The sequence below is a fragment of the Pseudopipra pipra genome, chromosome Z (genome assembly GCF_036250125.1).
Source record: "Pseudopipra pipra isolate bDixPip1 chromosome Z, bDixPip1.hap1, whole genome shotgun sequence".
NCBI lineage: Eukaryota > Metazoa > Chordata > Aves > Passeriformes > Pipridae > Pseudopipra > Pseudopipra pipra.
This window is the reverse complement of record NC_087581.1, coordinates 1,337,625-1,350,773: the sequence shown is the minus strand read 5'-3', so window position 1 is coordinate 1,350,773 and position 13,149 is coordinate 1,337,625. Positions and strand designations below refer to the sequence as shown.

At 49.2% G+C, this 13,149-nt stretch overlaps 1 protein-coding gene across 1 annotated transcript; it reads left to right on the top strand.

Annotated features, from left to right (window-relative positions):
• The first annotated feature begins 2,545 nt into the window (after positions 1-2,545).
• Positions 2,546-12,764, top strand: LIPG (lipase G, endothelial type). Its single transcript, XM_064643234.1, has 10 exons — positions 2,546-2,713; positions 2,830-3,002; positions 3,979-4,158; positions 4,799-4,910; positions 5,978-6,202; positions 6,636-6,878; positions 7,428-7,548; positions 8,121-8,339; positions 9,426-9,518; positions 11,123-12,764. Exons 1-10 carry the CDS (start codon positions 2,641-2,643, stop codon positions 11,142-11,144), a joined length of 1,461 nt encoding a protein of 486 aa, XP_064499304.1. The 5' UTR covers positions 2,546-2,640; the 3' UTR covers positions 11,145-12,764.
• Positions 12,765-13,149: the final 385 nt, after the last annotated feature.

Genomic DNA, 13,149 nt, shown 5'->3' with positions numbered 1-13,149 from the left:
GAGGTCAGTGCAGAGCCACAGTCTGTGCATTGATACCATGCCCATCACAACAGTTCCAGAGCATCTCCCCAGATGATCATCACCTTTTGGCCAAAGCAGCCAGGAATTATTCTGATGCATTTCTTCCTTGCTGTTGCTAAGCTATTCTCACTGCTACTGTCATTCTTGGAAGCCAGGGGCAAACACCAGGACACCCCTCCCCAGAGCCTGAAGTTGCACAGACAAAAGGAGGAGCTTTACAACTGAAAGAGACAACAGAAGGAGAATGAGAAGACATGATGATTAAACCACAATAATGTCACGGTGGCCAACAGTCTGGCAGGGTTTTGTTGGCACCAGGAGTTTTTAAAGATGATGAAGCGTTGGGTGATGAGGCTTAGCTGATTAATTTCCTGCGGGACTAAGTTGTGGGCCAGGAGCTGAGAAGCCTCTGTCCATTCTGTGTCAGGTCAGTGCTGTCAGGATGCTGCTCCTCGAGAGGGACCACGCAGCTGCAGGAGACACTGCATCCTCAGTACACTCTGCTCAACCACACGCTCCCTGAGGAGGAGCGTGAGCGTCATCTCCAGCCCCCTGAAATAGAACGTGCTCCAGGAGCTCCCAGAAGATGTGTTCAACCTGCAGAGTCAGGAACTAAGAGGTTCTAGGAATGATCCCCAAAGGGGAGAAGAGCAGCAGTCCCCAGCCACAACGTGTCCCATATATGAGAGCTGTGAGAAAACCTTACAGAATAAATAGAGTAGAATTAATAGAATAGAATAGAATAGAATAGAATAGAATAGAATAGAATAGAATAGAATAGAATAGAATAGAATAGAATAGAATAGAATAGAATAGAATATTTGAAAGTGACCTACAATGATTGTGTAGTCCAACTGCCAATCCACACAGAGTCAGGAGGTGGCTGGGCTGAAGGAATGCACAGCTGGAAAGTCAGATGTCTCCATAGATACTGGTGAGGGCTAAAGCAAGTCCTGTATCTGATTTTCCATAATTTCCCTCCCTCCCTCTATCCCTTCCTTCCTCCCTCCCCCCCTCCCTTCTTTCCTTCCCTACTTCCTTCCCTCCTTCCTTCCCTCCTTCCTTCTCTCCATCTCCTTGTCTCTCTTTCCTTTCACCACAGCCCTTACTCAAAATCCACTGCTGTGTGTTTACACTAAAAAAATCAGGGACTAACACACCAATTTCCAGGCCAAGTCTGTAATTTACTAATAAAACTTTGTACATTTTGCAGACCCTCTGACCTTCATCATTTCTTTTGACTATGATCATCTCCGAATTTTAGGTGCTCCCTTCCCCTTAGGGGTGAGACACCACAGTACTAATCTTTAACCATCATTTGCCTGCACCTTTTTTCCTTTACCCACCACGGACCCTGGTGCCTTCTCCTTGCTTTCTGCTGTGAGTTTGAAGGGAAAGAAGAGCCACAGGGCTGAGGAAGAGGAAGAAAAAGAGAGGAGGAAAGTCATGTGTCCCTGAATGTGACCTCTTCTTATACTGTATGGTGAGACACTAGTGCTATGAAATGAAATAACTTGTCTTGGATCAGTAAACATACAGGTAACAAAAAACAAGGAATAAATGGTACAAAAGCATTTATGGTATTGATAATGTGACTGCAGAAGGTGGTGGGCTGCAAGTCAGGCAATGCCCTTAAGGAAGCATCTTGTGCCCAGTAGGTCCAGAGGGCCCCAAGTGGCAAAGAACTGGGGGTTTCCCACAGATGGAGCTGGAATTCCTAAACCCCTACTAGGCACCCGAGTCAGGGGGCACAGCATGAGGGGGTCAGCACCCATGAGCCCCCCCAAGCCCTGTGAATTCCCCGCATGGGGCCACTTATCTCTTCTTACCTCCAGGGTGAGAACACTGGAGACTTTCCCATGACTCCCCCTAAACCCTTCATGTCCCCCCTGCCCCTCGAGGTGAGAGTTCTGGGGACCCCTTGTGAACCCCCCAAACCTTGCATGTCCCAAAAATCCCCTTGGCGTGTCAATGCTGGGGACCCCCGTTAGCCCCCCAAACCCCTGCATGTCCCCTCCGCCCCTCAGGGTGAGAGCTGTGACACCTCCCAACCCCCCCCACATATCCCCAAAATCCCTTGGGGCACCAGCGCTGGGTGCCCCCGTGATCCCCCAGACCCCCCTCATGTCCCCAGAATCCCTCGGGGTTCAGCCCTGAGACCCCCGTGACCCCCCAAACCCTGGCATGTCCCCAAAATCCCTTGGGGTCCCAGAGCTGGATCCCCCCGTGACCGAGCAAACCCCCCGTATGTCCCTTCTGCCCCTCGGGGTGAGAGCACTGGGGACCCCCTGTGGCCCCCCCAAACCCCCTCATGTCCCCAAAATCCGCCGGGGTACCAACGCTGGGGTCCCCCCGTGACCTCTCAAGCCCCCCGCGGGTTCCCCACGGGGGGCGTGGCCTCCCATTCATGCCTCGCGTGACGTCAGAGAAGGCGTGACCAATGGGAGCGGCGCTGGGGCCCGGCCCCGCCCCATCGTGCCACGAGCACCGCCCCGCGCGGCCCCTTAAAGCGCCGCCGCCGCCGCCGCGCGTCCGTCCGTCCGTCCGTGCCTTCCTCCACCCTCCCACCCCTCCGTCCGTCCGTCTGTCCGTCCTTCCTTCCGTCCGTCCTCCCGAGCCATGAGGAGGCTCGTCCTCCTGCTGTGCACCGGCGTGACCTGTTGCATCGCGGCGCGGGGCGCGGAGGCGGGAGGTGGGTGAGCGCGGTCCCACGCGGGACCGGGGGAGCGGCGGAGCGGGCTCTGCCCCGCCGGGGCGGGCGGGTTCGGGGGCGCTTTGCTGACCCTTCTGTCCCCGCTGGGCTCGCAGATGGCAGCGCGGAGCGTGTGCCGGCGCCGAAGCCGCGGGTGAGGTTCGGGGTGCGCTCGTCGCCGGACGCCGATGAGGATGGGTGCGCGATCGCCGTCGGCCAGCACCAGTGGCTGGAGGACTGCAAGTTCAACGTGACAGCCAAAACCTTCTTCATCATTCACGGCTGGACAGTAAGTACGGAGGACCCCGGGCAATGCTTAGTCTCTGCTCAGAGCGAGCAAACTGCCCTGCACACGAGCTGTGTCTCCAGAGTATTTCTGTTCTGGAATTTCTGTGGCTGCCCTGTCCCTGAAAGTGTCCCATGCCAGGCTGGATGGTGCTTTGAACAACCTGATCTAGTGGAAGGTGCCCAAGGCAGGGGAGTTGGAACTAAATGATCTTAAAGGTCCCTTCCAACCCAAACTTTTCTAGAATTCTATGAATATGTGAGAATTGTGAAAACTTTTCATGTTTCAAGCACTGTGGTCTCTGCACCTGAGGTCTCTGAAACAAAGCAATGTGGGTCAGGCTTAAGAACTCTGTGAAATCACCCAACTCATTCATAACTGCACAAGATCACTTTATAGCTGTATAACGTGAATGTGGTAAAGGGAACTTTGGATTTTTCCCTGCAGTCCAACTAACTGACCACTATGAATGCAACACTTGACTTGACACGTGCTTAGACTTTCTATAATCGTAGCTGGGTGCCCAGAGCCCTGACATCTGCTACGAGGTCTCCCTGATAAAGGAACAAGAGGGCACACAGCCTTTATCAAACTTTTTTTTCTGCTATTCATGTGGACAAGTGTGTGCCACGAGGGGACTTATCAGCTCTGCCAGGGCTTATGCAAACAGCAGTGCCAAGACTGGGCAATAATTTTACAGCCCATCAGAATTTCTGGAAGTCTTGAGAAAAAGAACGATAAGGTGCCACGTAACGAATGCTTCTCCCTCCTGCCTTAAAAGGCAAGTGGCTAATTACAGCCAGAGTCTCTCAAAACCTGTTTTTCTTACTCCATTAGTGCAGTGCTGAGAAGTAGTGGGGCTTGCAGAGGAGCAGCATGCAGCTGGAGCAGAATATGTAAATGATATACAAATAGCTTAACTGTGAATGCGTCATCTTGGTCCTGCAAGCTGGAAACTAACACCTGAATCTCTCTCTAGATGAGTGGCATGTTCGAAACCTGGCTGGACAGCTTGGTGTCTGCTCTTCAGGAGAGGGAGAAGGATGCCAATGTGGTGGTGGTGGACTGGCTTTCTCTTGCCCACCAGCTCTACACCGATGCCGTGAACAACACGCAGGTTGTTGGAAAAACCATAGCAAGGCTGCTTGACTGGTTACAGGTAACATGAGTGGAGACCAGCCTCTGTTGTAATGCTCCATGAGGGACTGTTGCACAAGGGAGAGCCTTCACCAGCTCCAGGGTGCACCAGTGGGGCAGGCTCTGGTGTAATCCCCACCCCAGGGCTTGGCAGGGTGCTGGCTCATAGCTGAGGTGCTGCACTCAGCGCGTGCAAGCGATACCCTGCTTTCCTGGGAGATGCTGCCTCACAGGTGCTTGGATCAGTGATGCTCAGGTGGATTTCAGGTTTGGAAGTCCTGCCCTGAGCAATGTGAACTCGGGATTTGGGCATTCAAAGTCAGTGCTGGCTTGGCAAGAGGGTGGGAAAGGAGAAGGAAAGGCCCACGGTGCTGTGCTTGGCTTCTGAGGCTACAGCTAGTGCTGAGGTCTGGTGGCAGCTCCCTGGGGAAAGGCTGCTCCAGATGCTGCCTGAACAAAGGATGGCATAATTCGGGTTGGAATATGGGTAAGCCACAAGTACCATCCAGACCATCCTACTTGCCTTGACAAAATATAGAACTAAGCATACTTGTCTGCCCCCTCCCTCCTTGGAGTTGGACTTTATAGTCATGCAGACAGGACCAGCACCAGATGCTCTGAAAGGCAGGGGGTCAAATGACCATATCTTTTTTTCCTTGCAGGAAGACCCACTCTTCCAGCTTGAGAATGTGCACCTGATTGGGTACAGCCTGGGTGCCCACGTGGCTGGCTTTGCTGGTAACCACGTCCGTGGGACTATAGGCAGAATTACAGGCAAGTCTCTTTCCTTTCCTTTGTGGCAGTGAGTTTCCCCGAAGAGGCTTGTTTCCTGTGTTGCTGCAATGTTGTTTTGGCCTTATTCTTTCAGAAATTACAAGTTTCCTACCTGTGGCAGCAGTGGGAAGAACAGGTCTCTTCACATTAAAAATATAGCAGAGGTTTGATAAAAATCCTCACTGAGGACAACCTGATCTTGAGTTTACTTGGAGTTATATGTGGGTTCAAAACAAGTCCCACTCAAACTCTTGCTGTCCAAATCCTATGCCTTTGAGTGATACTGGTTTTGTAATTGTAGCTCATAAGCTAATGGAAGTGAAAGCTTCTGAGTGCTGTTTGTACCACAGGATGTCTGAATAAAAATTAAAAAATCACACAACTCTAACCCCCCATTCTGGAACTAATGAAAGAGTTTGTTTCCAGCTCCAGGGCAAAGCTGATTTCTACAACTTAGAGCATAGTGCAAGGGATTGAATTAAGCATTTAAATGTGACAAGGGCAGTAAGAATTCCACAAAGCCTAGCAATTGCTATCTGTATTCAGTTAATCAGGAAAAAAAATCACCTAACAGTCAAGTTGGAGAACAGCTCAGGAGTGCAGCTTCAGGTTGAGGGGTGAGGCTCAGGGGTTAACAGAGCATCCCAAACCCATCATGGGATCTCAGATGCAGGGATTACCTGGCTACTGCTTAAATTGTGTTAGCCCCTCCAAATGTCCAGTCTGAAAACAGCCTAAATATCTCTGAGGCAGCTTTATCTGCCAGCTGTCCCTGGGGTGCTAGACCTTGGAGCTGCCTCTTGGAGTACCTCTTCACTGTGACCTGGCAAAAGCTCTTTGCTTCTAACAGGCACTCTGAAGCCATCTGGTGCTACTATTGGGTTGCATTGCCCCAAAAGTGCTGTGAAGCACTTTATTTGTTCCCTCAGTGAGCCTGCGGTGAAGAGATCTTTGGGGACAGTACCAGCAATGGGGCCTGGGACTGTCTGTGCATCACCTGGTGAGGAGAGCTATATTCTATATGAAATAACCCAGTTTTTCACCTGGCATCTTGTCTCTGACTCCAGGCTTGGATCCAGCTGGCCCCATGTTTGAAGGAGTGGATCCCAGCAGGCGCCTCTCCCCCGATGATGCCAACTTTGTGGATGTCCTTCACACCTACACAAGGGAAACACTAGGTGTTAGCATTGGGATCCAGATGCCTGTAGGCCACATTGACATCTACCCCAATGGAGGAGACTTCCAGCCTGGCTGTGGTCTGAGTGATGTCTTGGGAGCCATTGCTTATGGGAGTAAGTTCTCATTACATATTTTGCCTCTGGTCAGTGTAGACTGCTCACAAACAGACTTGGGTTGATGGTGGGGGATGATGTGTTTTACGAAAGGGGAGAAAACCATTTTTTCCTTCTAAACTCTCTGTACTACTGGAGATAGTTACTAGAAACTACACATGGCTTTATTCTGAAGTAACATGTTCTCGCCGCAAAATGTGGTCTTCTTATGCTGGGACTAGGGTCCTCTTAAAGCTCCCTTCATGGTAGGGACTAAGTGGACAGTCTCCAAGCATCTTCCACTAACCTCTTGAATTGCTACTATTTGAAACATTTGGCCATGGTCAGCTCATCTTGGGCTACCAAAGAGGCTTAGCTCGCTTCACCTTACCAGCTGCTGGGGGGTGACAAATGCTTAAAACCGAGCGTATCCCTCACAACTCTGCTTCCCCAGCAATCGGTGAGGTGGTCAAGTGCGAGCACGAGCGGTCTGTGCACCTCTTCGTGGACTCCCTGGTGAACCAGGACAAGCAGAGCTTCGCGTTCCAGTGCACCGACTCCAGCCGCTTCAAGAAGGGCATCTGCCTGAGCTGCCGCAAGAACCGCTGCAACGGCATCGGCTACAACGCCCGGAGGATACGGCACAAGAGGAACAGCAAGATGTACCTGAAAACAAGGGCTGACATGCCCTTCAAAGGTACGCTTTCCCTCTTAGGAAGAGTGTGGTCTCACCTGTAGGAGCAGCCTCCCAAAGTCAGCGCTGGGAAGGATGTAGAGGTGGAGGAGCAGCATCGCCTCAAAGCTGTGCAGCTCCAGGCATTAATGTTCTGCTGTTACCTGGCTGCACGGTCCTGTGGCATTGCTGGGCTCCTTCCTCTGTGTAAAATCAACAGGACCTGGCCATAAGGGCACTCTGCCTTTTGAGCAGGACTCGATGATCTCGGAGGTCTCTTCCAACCCGATCGATTCTATGATTCTATGATTCTATGATTTTAAAAGTCATACATGAGCAAGGCTCAACCTTAGAGCAGTGTAAGGTCTGGGCAGCCTTCCCCAGAGTGGACCTTCTGCTGCTGTTGTGTAAAAGTCAAATTCATAATCAGTAAGGGCAGAAAAAAGTCATCAGTGCTGTCTCAATAAAGGACTGGTCTGGCTTTTGTCCGCCAGCAACATTTCACACGGAGCAATGCTGAGCAATATAGTTTCTCAAACTCGGTTCCATCTCTGCTCTCTCCTTTCTCCCCAGTCTACCACTATCAGATGAAAATGCATGTCTTCAGCTACAAGAGCTTGGGAGAGGTTGATCCAACTTTCTCCGTCACCCTCCATGGCACCAATGGAGAATCTGAACCCCTGTCTTTAGAAATGTAAGTAAGCTGCCCTGTTGTGTTTAACTAAGTAAGAAGGCCACCTAGACAGGGTGGAAGCATTTTTTTTTCCTCTTCTAACACTAGCATTGCACCCCAGCCTGGCAGCCTCGCTTCATCACCATTCAAAAAAACTTTTCATCCACTAAGTTAATTATAATTTTTGGCTGAGAAAACAATTTGATGTGCCCAGTCCTCTATGCACGAGGCTTCACAGCTCCTTGCTGGAGTACTTCCTCTTGCTTTTCCCCTCTACCGTTTGGATACAGCCTGAAAGCACCCATGTCTCTGGAGGCATTGCTGACCTCCTTTAGCCTCTCCCAGGAGAAAGACAAGGCATAAAATCCACCTCTAAGCTATGGAAGTATGGCTGAGCTAAATACATGATGCGTTGTATTGAACCAGCTATCTGAGCTCACTTTCTTTAGTGTAATCAACAATTAACTGGTGACTGTTGAACATGCAACCCTTGATAAGCGGCAAAGGGCTCTGTTTAACCTCTTACGTGGAACGAAGGAGCTCCTGGCATGCTTCCATAAGGAAGAAATGCAGAGTCTCTCCTTTTCTTTCAGGCTTGATCTAATTGGCCTGAACGCCACGAACACCTTCCTGGTCTACACTGAAGAGGACATGGGTGAACTTTTGAAAATAAAGCTCACCTGGGAGGGGACATCTCAGTCATGGTATGATCTGTGGAAAGAGCTGAGGAGCTACTGGTATCGGCCCGTGAATTCCACCCAGGAGCTGCATATCAGACGGATACGTGTGAAATCTGGGGAAACGCAACAGAGGTAACAACCGTGCTAGGCTGCGCGTGAGCTGACTCGAAACTTCAGCCAAAAGGAGAAATGTTCAGGACCTGGCAAAAAAAAGTTGGTGTTCTGAACGTAGTTGGTGTCTTGAGCTGCGTGTCATTTTTAGTGTCACCGCTCCTTCAGGGTGTAGGAGAGCGGGTCATGGCCAGCACAAGGCTGCAAACTAAGCTTTATGCAAAACCGGTCACCGCAGATCAGATCTTTTGCTTTATTTAGATACTGTGACATCCCCTGGGGACTAAATTAGCCTCCTTCAAGGTGGTTTAGGTGATACTTGAAGGGATAAAATACTAAGCATTGAAAATACAGAAACATGAGTGGTCATGGCTATTATTTCCAGGCATAAGGTTCTGATTTGGCAGAGCAAGCTAGACCTGAAACTGCAACCAGTAACATAGTGCCATCAACCCCTTAAGTACTATATTGCTCCTTCTGAGGTCTGACAGGGGGATTGGAACTAGATGATCTTTAGAGTCGCTTCCAACCCCAGTCAATATCCTTAGATCATAGAATTGGCCATAGAATTCTAGTGGAAGATTCCCTGCCATGACAGAGGGTTGGAACTAGATGATCCTTAAGGTCTCATCCCACCCAAATCATTCCCTGATCCTGTGATTCTGTTTGCAACTGGAAAACTACCTGAGCATCCAAAAAGTTTTAAATCTGCCAAGCATGTAGCACTGCACTCCCACATCATGTGTTAATGTTGTTCTGAAGGTAACCCAGATCTGTCAAAGAGCAGCAGTTGACACTGACAAGCTCCCACATTTCTAAAAACTTTAAATAAGTGTCACCTATCATCTGAAAGGTATTGTGCATCCTCGTTTCTACACTCTACGAAAATAGGGGTAGAAGCAAAGTAGAAGCAAAGATCCCCAAATAAATTCTGATATAGGAAATAAAAACCCATTCAGAATGCTAATGGCGTATCAAGATGCTCTGTGGGATGCATGTTAAACCAAACAACTTGGCTTAGAACTAGCTGCAACCCATATTACTTGTTATTTGTTAATCACGGAGACAACAGTTCACCTCCTCTTGACTTCTGATTCCTCCTTGTAGGTTTGCTTTCTGTGTGGAGGATTCCCAGCTTACCAGTATAACTCCTGGCAAAGAGCTCTGGTTTGTGAAATGCACAGAGGAATGGCAAAAAAGGTATGGAAACCAGCCAACAGAAATTCTGTCTGATGCATGTGGCTGTGCTGGGATGAGTGGAGCCTTTTGGGTTTTTTTCACTCCTGGAACCTGTTTTTCTTTCAAGAAGGTTAATAAATTCTAGCCCAGGACTCACGGGTATTAGACTTAATTTTAATGTGTGCCGTAACTGTTGCTAACTAGATGATTTATCCTCCCTCCTGACCTTGGATTGTCACCTTGTACCTTTGCATGTTTACTACCAAATGGGTGCAGCAAAATCCTTGGTCCTAATTGTGGTAGAGGCTAAAATGAGGTTCTGCCAATCCCCAAGATCTGTGTAATAGTGGGAAGTTGAGTAGAGGTATCTATTAACTGCCCTGTAAAACAGGGGGAAGCTGGGAGGAGTGCAGGAAATTGCCTCGAAGATTGTTTCAGCCTGGTGGAAGACCTTGAGCTGCCGAGAAATCCCTTGATTAAAGGTTGAGGTCAAGTGCATGAGCAGGACAGAGCTGAGGATCTGCCATGGTGTTACAGCACTGACTCCGTTGGCTTCATCTCCAGCCACGCTGATCTCCTCAGGTTCAGGAGGGTGCAAACTCTGCCACTAACGAAGCATCTCAGCCCTGTTTAACCTTTTGGGGGACTTCCAGGCACCTGGATCAGTCCTCAGAGCATGACTTCCAGAAAGTCTGGTCCCAGCAGTGACAACTGGATTGCCTCAGATGCCTCTGGTCATGTTTTGAATGAATGAAACCCTGTTCATTTGTCTAAATGATAGTCTCCCTTGGATGAAGCCCAGCCTTTCGCCCTCTCCTAAAATTTCAGTTTGCAAACTTAGAGCTTTGTCACTTCCAATCCACAGGACAAAGTGCTTGTTAGGACTAGCAAAGCCCTGTGGAAGTCGAGCTTTGCACAACCCTCCCGAGCAGCAGAGCTCGGCTCAGAAGTGTGAGCTGGTCCTATTCCAGGACCAGTTTTTGGCAGAAAACAGCAAGCTGTGCTACGGACAGTAGCAAACCAATCTGTGAATGAAACCCCTGTGCAAAAACTTGTTGCTCTGCCACAAGTCCTAAAAGATCAAGTAAACATTCCTGCAGGTACAATAAAAGGCTGTTTCGATATGCTACTCGGTAACCCCCATAAAACAGAATTGCTGGCAGATGTGCCCTGCCTGCTTGCTCGTGGAGTGCAGCTTGTGCACGAGGCAGAGGGGCTGAGCTCAGCTCCAGCACACCACTTTTTTTGCTAGGAAATGGTCAATCCTCCCAGAAATGGCAAGCGATTACTTGCTGTTCAGCTCTCAGTTTCTGCCAAGTCAGTGGAATATTATAGTTCCCTGCTTGGAGACTGAGACTCCAAACATCTGTCCTCTCCGAATGGAGCTGCACAGGCAGAGTCTAGCTCAAGCCCTGTAATTTCTGTTTGCAGCCTGCATAATGTCTGCTTGAGGCTCTCACTGAGTAGCTACTGGGCGAAATGTGGCTTTGACAGAATAAAATACCAGCCTGTACTGTCCAAACCTGTTCTTAGCACACCAGAGGTTCTTAGAAATTCTTTGTTATTCCTATTAACTTCTGCGTTTAACTAGGGTTTTTTTTTTTCCCCTCTCTGCTTTTTCCCAGATCTGTCTCAAATCTGCTCTGAAGACTTCCCTAAAGACTTACAGCCAAGCAACCCAGATGCATGAAGACCATGCAGGTGGCAAGATGCTCTGGGAAAAAAATCTGGCTTGGTAGCACTTAAAGCAACTAGCTCTTCCGGAAAAAACAGCTTGGATTGGATGCAAGAAACTGAGGAGCAATTGATGGACCTTGGTCCTAGACCTAGAATAACTAAAACTCCATCCTCCCTTTCCCAAGGAGCCTGGTTTGTGTGTTTAACCTTACCTTGACCTGTTACACGCTGCATTTTTCCTGCCCTGCTCCTATTAACCAGGACTGTGCACGAGATCTTCACACACCCAGACCTCAGCAATGATCTTCTGGTCTGCTTGCCAGTGGAGTTGAGAGGATAAATAACCACGCTAACTGCCCGCCAGGCTGCGGGTGACAGAGCTGCTGAGAACAAATTAGTGCCTGGTGCAGGAGTTACCGTGGGTCCAGTAGCACTATGGGCTGTGGGAAGGTGTGACCAGCACAGGTCAAGTGCGTGGGGTTGTTCAGGGAAGGGGTGGGAGTAAGCACAATGCCACTTAACTTCAAGTTGTCTTTTGCTTGCCTTAAAAATAGTCTGTTCCGTGTCTGGCCGATACCGAAATCTCTGTATATTACCTTGATAGGATGGTAGTGCTCTGTCCTCCCTGTGCCTGGGGCACAACACGGTGCACGTGGGGTGGTGGTGGTGGCAGCTGCTCCCTGGTCAGTGTCTGCAGTGAGGCTGCCCAGTCACACATGGGGATCCCTTTCTAAGAGGCAAAGAGCAGCTACCCTCCTGCTGACCATAGGGGATGGAGGAACGAGATGCACCGTGCTGCTTCAGGAGAGCTTTGCACCAGTCCTTTTAGCTGCTGAGGACACGTTCCCCTCTGCTCAGATGCTGTCGTAGTACCAATGCATAATTAAGATCTTATTTTTTAGTAAAATGTTTAAACGAGCCAAACAGCCAACCTCCTACCCTGATTGCTACGACATCCCAGTTGGAGTCCCTGGTCCCAGGTGATCTTGGCTTTGCTTTGAGTTTGGCAGACTCTACAGCTGTCCCGTTTGCTGCAGCAGAGTGGACCTTGTCAGAGGTGAACTAGGTTTTGTTTTGCTTGGTTGGGTTTTTTTAGTAGTGGGTTTTTTTTGTTGGTTTGGTTTGGTGTTCGGTTTTTTTTAACCTTTTTTCTTCCTAAGGAGAATGATGTGACAACCGTTGAGCTTTTGGCATGCAGAAAGCCAGTCTCAAAAATGGTGTTGCCAGGTGGTGCACTGAGTTCTGAAGACTTAGCAAGTCCTTCTGAGGCCTGCAGATCTCTTGAGTTTTTGTAGAGCTTCAACCCAACCAAAGCAAGCACATTTGGGGATATTTTTTTCCATGGTTTTATGCAAAGGCTTCAATAACTGAAGCCTTTGGTAAGTGTCTGTGACTTGTCACCGTGCCATACTTAGAGCAGTTTCAAAGCCCTATTTGTATATTGTGGTTTTTGTATGACTTAAAACATAATTTATTTCTCATATTGTACATATGTAAACATTTTTAAACATTTTGGTTTTAAGTAACAATTTTTATAAGCCTTAAGACAAAAAATAAAGGGCTCTCTAAAAATAAGCAAAGTCTTCTTATTGATCACAGAATTCTTTAGGTCGGAAAAGCCCTCCAAGATCATCAAGTCCAACCATTCCCCCAGCACTGCTAAAGCCACCACTAACCCATGTCCCCAAGTGCCACATCCACAGGGCTTTTAAATCCCTGCAGGGATGGGGACTCACCCCTGTCCCGGGCAGCCTGCAGCCAGGCAACCTCCTTGAGACCTGCAGCCAGGTAGGTGCCCTTAGCCAGCACCTCCTCCTGACTCCTCCAGGCTCTGTTGCCAAGGTCAGATGGTTCTCTCCATGCACGTACCACTTGCTGCCTCCAGTCACTCCCCATCTCCTCCTGCTTTGTAGAGAGGCCCATCATACATTAGGAGAGGGGGGCCAAGGACATCCTCCAAGGAGCCCCTCTGTCT

What these genes read in the sequence shown, in the direction of transcription:
- LIPG (XM_064643234.1), top strand. Translation starts at nt 2,641, where the DNA reads ATGAGGAGGCTCGTCCTCCTGCTGTGCACCGGCGTGACCTGTTGCATC. An exon ending in GAACCCCTGTCTTTAGAAAT is followed by an intron (nt 7,549 to 8,120) that starts GTAAGTAAGCTG and finishes CTTTTCTTTCAG; the next exon opens with GCTTGATCTAATTGGCCTGA. An exon ending in TCTGGGGAAACGCAACAGAG is followed by an intron (nt 8,340 to 9,425) that starts GTAACAACCGTG and finishes TCCTCCTTGTAG; the next exon opens with GTTTGCTTTCTGTGTGGAGG.